Genomic DNA, 13,741 nt, shown 5'->3' with positions numbered 1-13,741 from the left:
TGTCAGCACTTTTGGCACCCATCAAGGCATGAAGTGAGATGGTATACAGCTTAGACTGGGCATCCCAATAAATCTGCTCATCATCCACAGGAACATTACCATTAGCATCACCTCTGACATGAAAAGGCATTGTAAGTTGATGCTCCACCCGAGAGAATGTTGGCTTACAGCCTTTCCTGCCACATGTAGGCTGAATATCAATCTCATGCAACACATGAGTGGCTTGCTCAGTAGCCCCACCCGGGTCAAAGGGAAATGCAGTCCCCTTTGTGGCTGCTGTGTCAGGAGCTTCATCTGCATCATGAGCTCCTGTCAATTCCTCATGAGGGACATCATGGGGGTCTGCAACATCAGCGACTTCCTCATCATCTGAGAATTCAATTATCATGCTGAGTTTGGCTGAGCTGACATTCTTCATCTTGCACACATCTCGATGCTCAGGTGTCCATTTCTCTCCACATCTAAAGCATAGATTAGCCTTTTTCCTACTGCCCATTATGGCCCTGGAGTGTTGTTTAACATCTGATTTGTCAGAACTTGCACTGGGTTTGACACCTGGCATTGCGTCCGTGGGCCGGTATGGCTTGGCATATGGCATTTTACTCCCTGTAACCGTTGGATATCATGGAAAGGGGGCAACTGCTGATTTCCTATCAGCCCAATCAGCAACCTTTGACTTCCTGTCAGCCTCATAAACAGCACCATAAGAGCTACCTGACACAAGCTTGTACTTGCCCGCATATTTTGGCTCAAACACCTCAGCTAGCTGGGCTGCCCGCTCAATGGTTTGGGGATTATGAGCTCTCACATCAACAGCCAGAGGGGAATTTAAGCCTTGAATAAAACGCAGGAGCTTCCCCTTCTTAGAAATGTCTTGTACAAACAAGGAAAGTCTCCAAAAACGCTGCAAGTACTCCTGGACCGTACCCGTCTGAGATAGTGCATAAAACTCAGCAAGGTACTGCTCGAGGATTAGGGCCGAGACGAAAGTCGTGACCATAAGCTCCTTTAACTATTTCCATGTGGTCGGCTTCTGAGGTGACTCTCTCATGTACCGCCACCATGTATGTGCATAATCCTGTAAATGCATACTAGCAAAAATGATCCTGTCCTCATCGTTCTTAGGGTAGAAGCGGAAATAATCTTCCAGCTTCGTGAGCCACTCCTCCAACTCATTGGGAGTGCGAGTGTCCCCTTTAAACTTGTGCACAGAGAGCTTGTCTTTCACATCTTTGGCTGCATTATTCCTGAAGTGACCACCAGTATATCTAGCATCCTCACGCTTAAAGCTCACATATTGTGAAAAGGGCATTTCATCACGTACATCCTCAGGCAAGGCCCTGTATGAACGTAAGGCATCTGAGAACATATCATCCATGTTTGCATGCTGCCCAATTCCAGCATCCTGCTGGATAGGAGAACCACTCCCCTGATGCACAAAATGCGTCTGGCTGAAAGCATTACCTCCCTGATACACAAGCTGAGTTTGACTGAATGTGTTCACAGGAGGTGTCATCGAAGCATGCAATCCCTGCTGAGTCTGCCTACCAAAAACATCATGGTGAGTGGGTGGCATAGAGAAAGGCTGAGAAGAGGACTGGCCTCTCTCCCAATTGCCTCGAAAACCAACACCCAATCCAGGCATGCTCGCCGTGGGCGAAAATGTGCCAGTACGCCGGCCCAAAATGGATGGCTCAGCCAATGAAATCTGCGAGCCAAATGGCGGCCTGGCATCAAACAATGAAGTGCTCGGCGGCACGAGCAAGGCATCACCCATATCAACATAATCCCCATGCTGGGGTGCATGCATAGAACCAGAATCATAATTGCGACGGGCATCAGCCATAAACCCCCTGCGCGGGTCAGGAAAATCACCCTGGCTATCCGACTGATCCCCGTGCTGGGGTGCGGGCTGCTTGCCCTTATCATGCATAGTGATGGCAGTAGTGATCTGCTGCCCAATGTGCTGACCCATCTGGGTGATAGCTGTATCGTGCATAGCCATAGCAGTGGTGAGCTGCTGCCCCAACTGCTGACCCATCTGTTGAAAAGCCCCCTGAAGCATCGAGGCCAATGCATCTAGAAACTGTGTGTCGGTAGGCATAGCAGAAACTGGCTGTGAAGGAGATGCACCCTCTGTGACCGGCATCTGCTCCTGCTGAGCAACATCGTCACCGTGCTGAGATGACTCATCCGACCGGGGTGCACGCCTGGGTGCCATGAGTGACACGAGGAAAATGTGCCAAGTGTCGAAGGCTCGATGTAGAGGCTCGAGAGGTGTCAGTAAAGAGGCTCAAATGCAGTCGTTGAAGAGGTTCGAAGAAAGCTCGGTGAAGAGGCTGAAAACGGGGCTCAAAATGAGCCACGAAGGTGGCTTAGAAAGGCCCAGAATAGGACTGTAGGAGTACCCTAAAAGAGGTTTTTTTTTTTTTTTTTTTTTTTGGAGCTTAGGACAACTAAGACACCTAGGGTAGTCTCAACTAAGGTCAATAGGACAGCTAGGACAGTTAGGACACTAGGTTAGAGTGACCTAACGGGGAAGGAGTCGAGTGGTGGGCGTGGGCAGTAGAATCGCAAGGGATGGAGGAGAGAGAAGATGGCGCAGGTAACAGAAACGTGAGGGGAGTAGTAGCAGGCTGAACTGATAATGCTTCGTTTTCTTCAATATGTGGCTTGCTTGAGAGGTGCCAGGGGCTTGGGCTCTGATACCAATGTAGAAGAGGGGGAACGGGGAAGGAGAAGAAGGCCACAGAGGACAGGGTGAGAATGAGTGGAAAGGGAGGAGAGAGGGTAGAGTGAACTAGGTAGAGGAAGTGCACAGGAGAGGAGGAGCAGAAGTGATGTAGATTCGATGTCAAATCAATACGTACCTTACAAATCTTTTGGGGTTGACTTATATAGTCCCCCTCATTCCCCACAATTCCCTTCCTATTTTCCCACCTATTTTCCACATAAAACCCGTCCTTTTTCCACCTTCATTACAGGCAAAACACAATTGGCGAAGAAGATCCAGCTGGAGGGAAGAAGGACCATCAAAAACATCCAGCTTTGCCAACTTGATCAAAGGTGAGGCAGACAAACCACCATGCTTCCACCGAAGAAAAACACGAGTAGGCGGAGCTCACATACCACACACACACACACACACACATAGTGAGAGAGAATGTGTGCTCTCTCATGCTATTCCTTTGAGAAAACAAAATGGAATGTTAAGAGCTACACACACACACACAGTGTGTGCTCTCTCATGCTATTCCTTTGAGTAAACAAAATGAAACGTTAAGAGCTACTACTAAATATAAACATAAATATAAACATAGTAGCTCTTGAGTTGCTACACAAACACAAATAGGGGCCTTGATTGCTCTTGCAAAGGTTTTCTAGAACCAAAAATTGAAGCCAAGTAACATTTACCTAGTCTCAATAAAAAGAGGCCTTATCGTGAGGTAATGGAAAACAACATAACTAATAGTAGTATGAGAGAGAAGTGAGTCAAGTGGTTAGCGAATTTGTGTATGTGTAGGGATGGTTGGCTACAAGGAAAAATGGCACAAGAGAATGATGAAAAAGTCATGTAAGGTAAGGAGAATAACATAAGGGGAGAGATGACATGCTAGGAACGTTTGGCATCATCAAGATTTTTGCTCTAGTATCCATCATGAACTAGATCGAATAAAAATGTATATTCCACAACAAAGGCCCACCTTTTATCCTGACCATGCCATTTGAGATGAGAGTATCTCTTTCCAGTCAAAAGCATGTGGGTCACAAAAGGGCATCCCTTAATTTTGCCCTTCATATAAGAAGAAAATTCCATTGAGTTGGTTGCATGTGCGCGTGCACGCACACGCACACATATGGGCACATTGAAAGATAAGAAGGGCATTTTTCAAGCCCCATGCTCTTAATGAAGCCATTACCATCATCAATTAATAATGTTAAATTTTAAAGAGTTGAAAACTTTTGCATTTATGTCTACAGAAAAGAGACAGCGTCATCAAAGAATGTGATGCACATCTTCAAGAGCTCACAGCAGGGCTCAAAAAGACACCGAGTTGGCCAAAGACAACTAGTTACCACCGAAAACACCTGGAATCTGTTGTGTGATGTCGTGGAAACCAATAAAAAATAAAGTGATGAATCTCTGTTTTTTTCTGTATTACAATATATGCTGATTCTGACACACAGATCTTATGTAAACTTGTATTTATGATTAAAAAGCCTCAAAGAAAACACCTGAAATCTGTTGTGTGATGTCGTGGAAACCAATAAAAAAAAGAGTGATGAATCTCTGTTTTTTTCGGTATAACAATATATGCTGATTCTGACACACAGATCTTATGTAAACTTGTATTTATGATTAAAAAGCCTAAAATTTTCCCCCAAAAACAAAAGCCTCAGAAATCACAAGGCCAATCGATCGAGTCATCAGAACTAAATTATGATCATAAACCAAAGCTGAGGAGAGGGCCAAATTTTCGAAATGATAAACACATCCTTCACAAAAATGTCCCACATTTTTCCTTACAAACGAACAACCTGTTTACCTACATTCTTTCCACATAAGAGCCCTATTAGGGCAGATGGAGCTTTTTCCAAGCCATCAACAAAATCCTCGATGTAAATGATTTTCCCCTGCTTCAAAAAACCTATCACCTTCTCTGTAAATTCATTCTGAAGATGCAGGTAATCTGTCATTAAGAAACCTTGCATTTTAGCACGCTTAATGATCAATTGCGGGAGGTTATGGATACCCTCCCCTTCTCCAACAAGAAATTGTGAAATCATTCCACAAACAGCAATACGGGCATGAACCTTCAAGTTATAAAGTACTGCTTCAAGCATCTTGCCGCCAACGTTTTCAAAATAGATGTCTATGCCTTCTGGAAAGTACCTGCAGTAGTAAATCAAGCATGTTTCAGTGCAGGAAGCTCTAAAAACCTTCTCCTTGTTTATGGGCCCCTAACTTGGTCAACGCCCTTATTCTTATAGCAAGGATTGAATATTAGAAAGACTTCCGGGGAGATACACTGGGCTTGACAATGATTCTTGACCGGTAAATTCTAACCATCAAAAATTCTCAATGTCATACCATGAAGCATCCATAACCAGCAAAATATAAAATATCAGTACTGATGGCAGCATTCCTTTACGAATGTCAACTTGGTACAGTTGTGGTGGCAGAACAATTATCAACCACGACACTGGCTTTTTTTCAAAAAAGCACTCGTGGTGGCAGACAAATTATCATCAACGACACCAGACTTTCTTCAAAAAAGGGAGGACAAAGACCTACAATATCCAATCTTACAAATTAATAGCTTTTGGTTAATGGAACTAGATAGGAAGAAGCAATGTGTGTGTGTGTGTGTGTGTGTGTGTGTGTGTGTGAGAGAGAGAGAGACTTGCTACATAAATCATGATGTATATTTAGATACACAGAGATTTTCAGCTGATGTCATTTATAGCTCCTCGCTTTGAGGTGGCTTTTCTTGTAATATAAACAATCATGGCTTTCACTAAAAATGTGTGTGTGTGTGGCACTGTGGTGCATGCTTGTTGGTGTGTGTGTGTGTGTGTATGTGTGTGTAAGGGGTGTGTGTGTGGAGAGAAGCGATGGAGGAGACCTGCTTGCAGCCAGCACCCTGCGCGCCCTTTGTTTAGGGCTTCCTGCACCCTTTCTTGGTTCCCGTGCCAGCCCATGTGCTCCCACGCTGCATCTGCTCGTCCGTACACTTCCGTTTTTTCCCGTACGATTTTCTGTCAGCCCGACCGTACGGTGTGTCAGGCCATCCGTACGATTTTCTGTCAGCCCGTCTATACTGTGTGCCAGAATCCGTACTGTCATCCCGTCCGTACGGTCAGCCCATCCATACCGTCAGAATCCGTACTGTCCGTACTGTTCCTGCTGTCAGGCCATCCGTACAGTTTCTGATGCTGCTGTACCTACTATGCTTTCCTCTTTGTAAAGCCTTTCTGCTTCCAAGCCTTCCATTTTGTTCCTTGTTTTTGACTCAAATGGCGGATTATTCCTATGAGAAAACCTTTCACAAAGACAAGTTGGTTTCCAACAAGAAACAAAAACAGGTTATGGATTCAGATGATTCCTTTCATGACTCTGCTGAGGCTTGTTTATGAGGTTATGCATGAAGGGTTTGAAGACACCCGCAAGGGTTGGAAAGATCCATTTCCCACCACTGGCATTATGGTGGAAGTGGATGATATATTTAATCCAGTTAAGGAGTATGCAAAACATGCCATTATAATTTTCTTCCTAGGACGGATGCCTGCTGCAGCAGATGTTGGGAATTAGTTGACTCGAACCCTAGGTGGTTCTTATGTCAAAAAATTTCATTATGCAGCGAGGGGCTTTTTTGAGATCATCATGGCTGATGAGGAGCACCGTCAGGTTTTGTTGGAGCACTCTCCTCTCTTCTATGGCCAGCAGATGGTCCATGTCTTGCCCTAGTCTCCCACCTAGGATTATCAGGCATTGATTCGGCATCGTTGCCCTGTTTGGGTGGAGTTTGTGGATTTTCCTGAATGCTTGTCTTCTCTTCTACCTAAAATTGCAACTTCCCTCGGTAAGGTGGTATGTCCACCGCAACCTAATGGAAATTCGAATCGCTTCTGCATTTTGTGGGACAGGAGTACCTTTTACAAGCTCAAGTGGGGCTGTTTGCAGGTGCATTCTTTGAATGCAAGCAATTTAGGCACATGGCTTCACAATGCCCTTCCTGAGCTCCACGGATGCCAGTGCAAGCTAAAATGGTTCAGCCTTTGAATAAGAATGCAAATGCCTCTTCTGTGGTAAAAAACAAAGGGGTCAAACAGTTTTTCTCTGTTCAAGACAAAGGCAAAGCCCCGGCTGTCTCAAATGGTAATGCTTCTCTTCCTGTGCCTTTGTCCTCTCCACCTTAGGGGAAGGAAAAAAATTCGACTGACGGATGGCAAACTCCTCGCAAAGTGATCTCCCCCAGGCGACCTTTACCTTCTCGGACTTGGAGTGGTGCATCCTCTCATGGGAAAAACACCTGCTGAAAACTCTGGTGTTGGCTTGACCTGGGCTGCAATGACTGCAAATTGGACCTTGTTTCCTGAAGAGGAAATTACTGCACTTTTGTCCTCTCCTCAGGCTAATGCTTCATCCCAGGGCAGAGGCCCGGACATTGAGGTGAAAATGCAGACGTAGACAGCCCGTTAGTTGCTGTACATACCTGTCCCATAACTATAAATATGCTTGATCATCTGAAGTGTGTTACTCTCAATGTACAGGAAATGTGTGATGGTCGCAAATGGAAACTGGTCTGGATGTATATCAGCCAATTGCAGCCTGATATAGTCGCTCTGCAAGAGCATAATCAACATACGTATGCTGGTTAGATAGGCCATTTTGCTGGTTATGATATCTTCTATGCCGAAGAGCACTCCTTTTCTGGTGTGGCTTTTTTGGTAAAGCACAACCTTCAACCTGTTGTGGCCCTCAATGATCGACATGGTAGATGGATTATTGTTCAATGCCTTGTTCAAGGGGAAATTTTTGAATTTGCATCGGTTTATGCCCCCCAATCTTCTCGTGATAGAGCTTTCATCTGGGCTGCCATGCATAGCTATCCATGGCAACAACATGCCTTTATTTCTGGTGACTTTAATAATGCCCCTCAATCAGGTGACAACACCTCAGGCCACACTCATATGTTGGCTTCTGAAAGACAGGCATGCTCTGATTTTTTGCTTCAGTTGCGCCAGGTTGATCTCTGGAAGGAATTACAGCCATGCTTCCGGGCTATACCTTTCAGCATAATGCTCAATCTTCTTATCGGGCACGCTTGGACAGATGGTATCAGGTTGATCCATCCTACCTTTACTTGTCAAATTTGGGTTGATCATGCTTTCACACATTCGGATCATGCTCCTCTTTGGTTGAGGCTTTCCTTACATGAATTTCCCACTGACAGATTACCTTGCCAAAGGCTTTTGCTGATAAATAATACTTATCTAGAGCATGCTAACTTTAAAGCCTTGGTCTCTGATGCTATTCAGCCTCTCTCTCCTCAGATACACATTGGTTTGGATTATGCCTGGCAGGCTTTTGTTGCTCGAATGCAAGCAATTATTCGGAATTATGGCAAATCCTATATGCAAGCCACAAGGGAGACTGTAGCACATGCCAAATTTACTTGTCAGAGTCTCAGCTTGCTCATCTTTGCCCTTTGTCTTCAGAGGAAAGCATGCTCTTATGTCAAGCTCAATTCTCTCTTCAATCCAATGATCGCGGAAAGCTTGCTAAATGGAAAACCCGATCCAGACAATGGGCTTTTTTGGATAAAGGCTGCTCTTCCAAGCAATTTTTTAAGAGCTTACACTACAAAAGACAAGCTGCCAATATCTGTCAGATCCGGATGCCTGATGGTTCTTGGTCAACATCTCGTTCACAGCTTGCTGATTTATGTGTGCAGCACTTCTCCACTCATTTTGGGCATGTGGATACTCTTTCTCCTTAGGTCGTGTCTGCAGGTCAACTTCTTTTGCAGCACGTTCATCCAATTATGTCTGATGCTCAAACTTTGGAACTTGAACATCCCTTCAATGAAAGGGAATCGTCTGATGCACTGAGATCATGTGGCAGATGGAAATCTCCAGGATGGGATGGTCTCACTATCGAATTCTTTCTTGCTTTCTCGGATCTTCTTAAATTCACCTTGCTGCAAATGGTAAATACAGCATGGCAAAATCAGCAAATGCATGTATCATGGAAAAAGGATCTTCTCAAGTTGATTCCAAAAAAGCAGCTATGTGATTCACTTGGTGATTGGAGGCCAATCATGCTCATGCCAATCATTTACAAGATCATTGCCAAAATGGTGGTTAATCGTATTAAAGGTTATTTGCTTGATGGGTTGCATCCCTCCCAATATGGCTTTGTTCCAAATACACACAGCACGATGTTCTACTCTTGTAGGTAGATATTGCAAAAGCCTTTGACACAGTTCAATGGGATTTCATCTCGCAAACTATGCGAGCTTTGGGGTTTGGACCAAAAATGCAGCAGGTTATTTATTGGCTTTACAGAGATAGCAATGCGGTTTGCATTCTTTCTAGGGATATCTCTGATGAGTGGACTCTTCGTTGTTCGGTCCGCCAGGGATGCCCTCTCAGTGCTTTACTGTATGCTATTGCTACTCATCCTATGCTGCAATATATTGATCATCTTGTGGCTACAGGATCACTTCATGGCTTGGAATTGGACGCTAATCGCGGCATGGTTGCTCAAGCTTATGCTGATGATTCTCTCTTTACCCCAAAGAATACGCCCCATGATCTTGGTGCCTTGATGCAGGTCCTCTTTGTTTATGGTTTGGCAGTTGGTCTTCATATTAATTTTCAGAAGTCTAAGCTGCTCCCTTTGCATTCCAAAGACTGGCATAGTCTCTTATGGCCCGGGGATATCATTCCACCCACTCAGTTTCTTCGTCATCTTGGTTACCCTTTGGGGTGGGAACTCACTCGCCGACAACAAACTGATTGGGTTTTGGCTAAGCTTCGGAAAAAGCTTGAGTATTGGAAACTAGCAACCTAGCCTTTGCACGTTCGTCTTCGAATAGTGCAGTCCATCCTTGTGGCATATATTCAATTTTACTTGCCATTGATCATGTTCACTAAGGCAAATCTTACATCTTTCATGTCTGTCTTTATCGAAATCTTCTGGCAATCCAAACATGGCAGAAAAAGTCTCAGGCTGCTTTCGATGCATCACATTTGTTCTCCCAAGATGCATGGTGTATTGAACATCACGGATATTCACGTGCATATCCTTGCCCACAGGGGGAAAATGTTGCTGCAATTTCTCAAAGGTGATCAGCCTTGGGCTCTTATGATTAGATCTATGGTCACTCATATCAGTATTTTTGTGTTTGGTCATTGGCATCTCGATCAATGGGATTTCCTTTTTGGCTGCACTAATGGCACTTTGCCTGGCTGCCCTTTTGTCTCCCACCTGCTTCTTGACTGGAAGCATGTTCTTTCTCATCTGGAATGGAATCGTCGGCAGTCTTTGCTTCGGAATTCTTTAAGAGCTGAAAACATTCACTGGTCGAAAGTCTTTCAGCCTCCCTTGGCTTTACAAGAACCTCGACGTTCCTACTTTGTCTCGTTTAAAGGCATCACCTCGGTTGTTGATGTTATTGATGATGCTGGTACTGTGCTCCCTTTTTCTCTGGCAGCCACCAGCTATGGATTGGGCTCTCATTATCGTCCTTGTGGCAACAAATTACTTCTATGCTTTCGCCTTTTGTTCCGATTCCTCCTTTGGAACTCCAGGACCGGCTAGAAGACTGGACTTTGACTTCTCCGGGGTCCTCTTCTCGTCCTTTGAGGCTATCTCAGATTACTGTGCTTGCATTGTATAAAATCATTTTGCCTCAACCTTGGGTTTCAAAGAGAGGTGATTCTTTTTGGCGAATGCATTGCCCAGCCAAGTGGTGGAGGAAAAGATTACAGCAACTTTGGGCCTATAAAGTACCGCTTCGGCAACAGGTTTTCTTTTGGCAAGTTTTTTTGGGAGTGATTCCATCTGGACAGCTATTCGCTCATCGACACATTGCTCCTGCACTTTGCCATAGATGCTCTGCTTCTTTAGAGACTGTGCCTCACTTGTTTTAGCATTGTCCGTGCTCTCGTGAGTTTTTTGATCTATTTCGACAATTACCTCCAGAGCGGAATGTTCAACATAAGATTGAACTTATCCTAGGGGCAAAACTTGTAAATAGGCCTCCCTATTGGCTAAGTTTTACTGAAAAAGCTGTGGTGCGAAGGCTGGAAGGATACTTCAAGCTGGGGCAAATTCAGCCCAGTTTCTCAGCTTTTGCTTCGCCAGTGATATTGAAGAAGAAAAAGAATGAAATTTTCACCTCTATATAGATTACAAAGGACTGAACAATATCACTACTAAGCACAATGTTAATGGAATACAGAACTCCATTCTTCGGGGGATTTGGAAAATAGAGAACCAAACTATCTATACATTGCTGAAAGACAGAACTGAGATCTACGAGATAGTCGAGATATTGTCAACAGAATATGATTCCCTCTCTCTCATTTGTAGGCCATCTTCTCCTAGTTCTAATGATGCCCTATGGGCCCTGGTATGTGCCTTGTAGGCATAGGTATAAGCACTTAGTTTATTTTGTGCCTTTTATGCCACATAGGACACTTAGTCCTATGTGACACCTAGGACACTTAGTCCTAGGGTCTAGGTACAAGTACTATGTACCTCTTTTTCACAATACACTAGTTGACGTGATGGTTGTGACTCTTTGACTCTTTGTACCTTGCACTTGCTCTTTCATTCAACGATCCTACAGTGGTATCAGAGCTAGGACCTGCTCCGTGACCCCGAACCTTCATTGCTTTCTGCCCCCCCCTTTCCATACAGCCCGTACGACTGTACGGACGTCCGTACGTACCTGCGCCATATCAAACTCCTTTGACATATACTCTCCCCCCCTATCTGTGTTGAGGGTGACAAGCTTGCATCCTGATTCATTCTCAACCATATTCAGCCACCTCTGGAAGCATAAGAACACTTCAGATTTGGCTTTTAAAGCATATACCCAGCAATATCTTGTGAAGTCATCAATGAGAGTCATGAAATATTTGTACCCCCCAATGGCATTTGTCCTCATTGGGCCACAGACATCACTGTGCACTAGCTGCAATTTCCTTTGTTTTGGACAATTCTTTTGAAAAGAAAACCGATGCATCTTACCCAAAAGACAACCCTCACACACATGTTTGGAAATTGTGTGAGTTTGAGGTACATCATCTGCTGTGAATGTAGCTTTGCAAGAGCTCTATAATTGAGATGACCCATTCTCTCATGCCAAAGATGAGTTTCAGCAAGCTGTGAATCTGAAATAGCAAATGTTTCAATAGAAAGTGCAGCTGAGTGATGATCAAGGTGATAAAGTCCCTTTTGCAAAGTGCCAGTGAGAACTAGGCATTGTCATCATGAAGATCATAAACTAGGCATATGTAGCCATCAAAAATCACTCTGAAACCTAAAGTGGCAATTGCTGAAATTGAAATCAAGTTGACTTCAATTCCAGACACAAAGAGAACATTTGTTAAAGTGACAGGATGGCTTGAAATGGATGTGAGCTATACATCTCCAATTCCTTTTACATCATAGGAAGCATTATTAGCACATGTGACGGTCCCCCCTCGAGGTGCATCAACTAACGAATGAAACAACTGTCTGCAAGATGTGATATGCTTGGAAGCACCACTATCAAAATACCAAGACTAAGCATCATTAGAAGTAAAGAGTGCATCAACTTTGGAGGGATCAAATGAGCAATGGACAACCCATGCCCAATCATCCTGGAGAGCATGTGCATGTGAAGCATCTACTGGTTCGTGGGATTCAATTGCATGTGAGGCATTAACTGTCAATCCTGCTTTCTTTTTCTCCGAATCAATGCGCTTTCTGCATTCTGAAATGTCATGTCCAGGCTTGCAACAATAGTTGCATCTTTTCTTCTTTGACTTATCTGCTGTATTTTTAGATGCATTGGAGGAATTGCCACTGCTATGTGCACACTTAGGCTTGGAAGCCTTGCCTCTTCCTGTCTGCTGTGAAGCAAATGCATGATCAGAAATAATGGCTTGTCTATTAGCACGACTTTGCTCTTCCTGCAAAAGCAAAGTAACTAGCTGATCAAAAGAGTAGTGGTCTAGATTACCCATGGCCACTAACCGAAGGGTTGTAGCAAACCCTTGATATGTATCTGGCAATCCATTCAATGTGGTACTGACAAGCTGAGAATTTGGCACCACCTCATCAATGTTGGCAAGTTGTTCCATGAGGTCCTTGACCTTTGTCAGGTATGCATCCATAGAATCACCTTCATTCATACTGACTTCCTGCAACTGTCTTCTTAAAAATGCAAAACGTGCCTCATTACGAATCTGATAAAGAGAAGCCAATTTGTCCCAAGCATCCTTTGTTGTCCTGCAAGACCCGATGTGTGGAATAATGACTCTCTTGCATGATAAAGCAATACAGGAATGTGCATTTGCATTTCTTGCATCCCATCGTGATTGTTCCTGAGTTGGGGGAGCAGAAGTGGGGGTGCTAGAAGATAAGGCATCAGGAGGAGTACCCTCTGCAAAGGGACCAGCAGTAGATGCAACCACTGTAGCATTGACTGGCCTCAGATCAACCCCAGAAACAATATTCCATAAATGCTTTGCAACAAGAATATGTTTCATGAGATAAGACCACATCGGATAGTTGGTGCCATCCAACTTATCATCTTCACGAAGAATGCCAAATAGATCATGATTGTTCCCAGCCATTGCAAATGGGATACCCCCTCAAGGCTATCACTGCAAAGAGCTGGCAGTCCAAAAATGACAGCAAATATCTGCAAATAAATATTCTGCAAATTTCCAACCCAAATCAAAGGGCAAATGCAGATTTGACCCAAATGTGACTGGGTCAGGCAATGTTCACTGCAAAAACAGCAAATCTGGCAAAAGCCCCAATTTAATGAGGGCAAATAGGCCAAAAAGAGGGCAAATGCAGAAAAGCCCCAAATTTTGCTGAGATTTTTGCAAATGTGACCCAATGTATTGTAATCTGACTCAATGTCCTACAAATGTGACTCAATGTCCTACAATCTGACCCAAATGTACTGCAATCAAATAAGAAATTGCATACCAAATCCCAAAGGACAGC

At 44.1% G+C, this 13,741-nt stretch overlaps 1 protein-coding gene and 1 pseudogene across 1 annotated transcript in view; both read right to left on the bottom strand.

Annotated features, from left to right (window-relative positions):
* Nucleotides 1-245: 245 nt before the first annotated feature.
* Nucleotides 246-1,846, bottom strand: LOC147903835 (uncharacterized; annotated as a pseudogene).
* A 2,284-nt stretch (nt 1,847-4,130) lies between these two features.
* LOC147903834 (2-alkenal reductase (NADP(+)-dependent)-like) overlaps nt 4,131-13,741 on the bottom strand; it is a 30,514-nt gene continuing 20,903 nt past the window's right edge. The window contains exon 6 of the mRNA XM_087401504.1: nt 4,131-4,894. Coding sequence (XP_087257630.1) covers nt 4,525-4,894 — 370 coding nt within the window. The 3' untranslated portion in view covers nt 4,131-4,524. The remainder of the gene's footprint in view (nt 4,895-13,741) is intronic.

Source organism: Dipteris shenzhenensis, chromosome 3 (genome assembly GCF_047967505.1).
Source record: "Dipteris shenzhenensis isolate YYH24624 ecotype China chromosome 3, Dip_SZ_1.0, whole genome shotgun sequence".
NCBI lineage: Eukaryota > Viridiplantae > Streptophyta > Polypodiopsida > Gleicheniales > Dipteridaceae > Dipteris > Dipteris shenzhenensis.
Note: the sequence above shows the minus strand (reverse complement) of the source record. Positions and strands in the feature narration are given on the sequence as shown.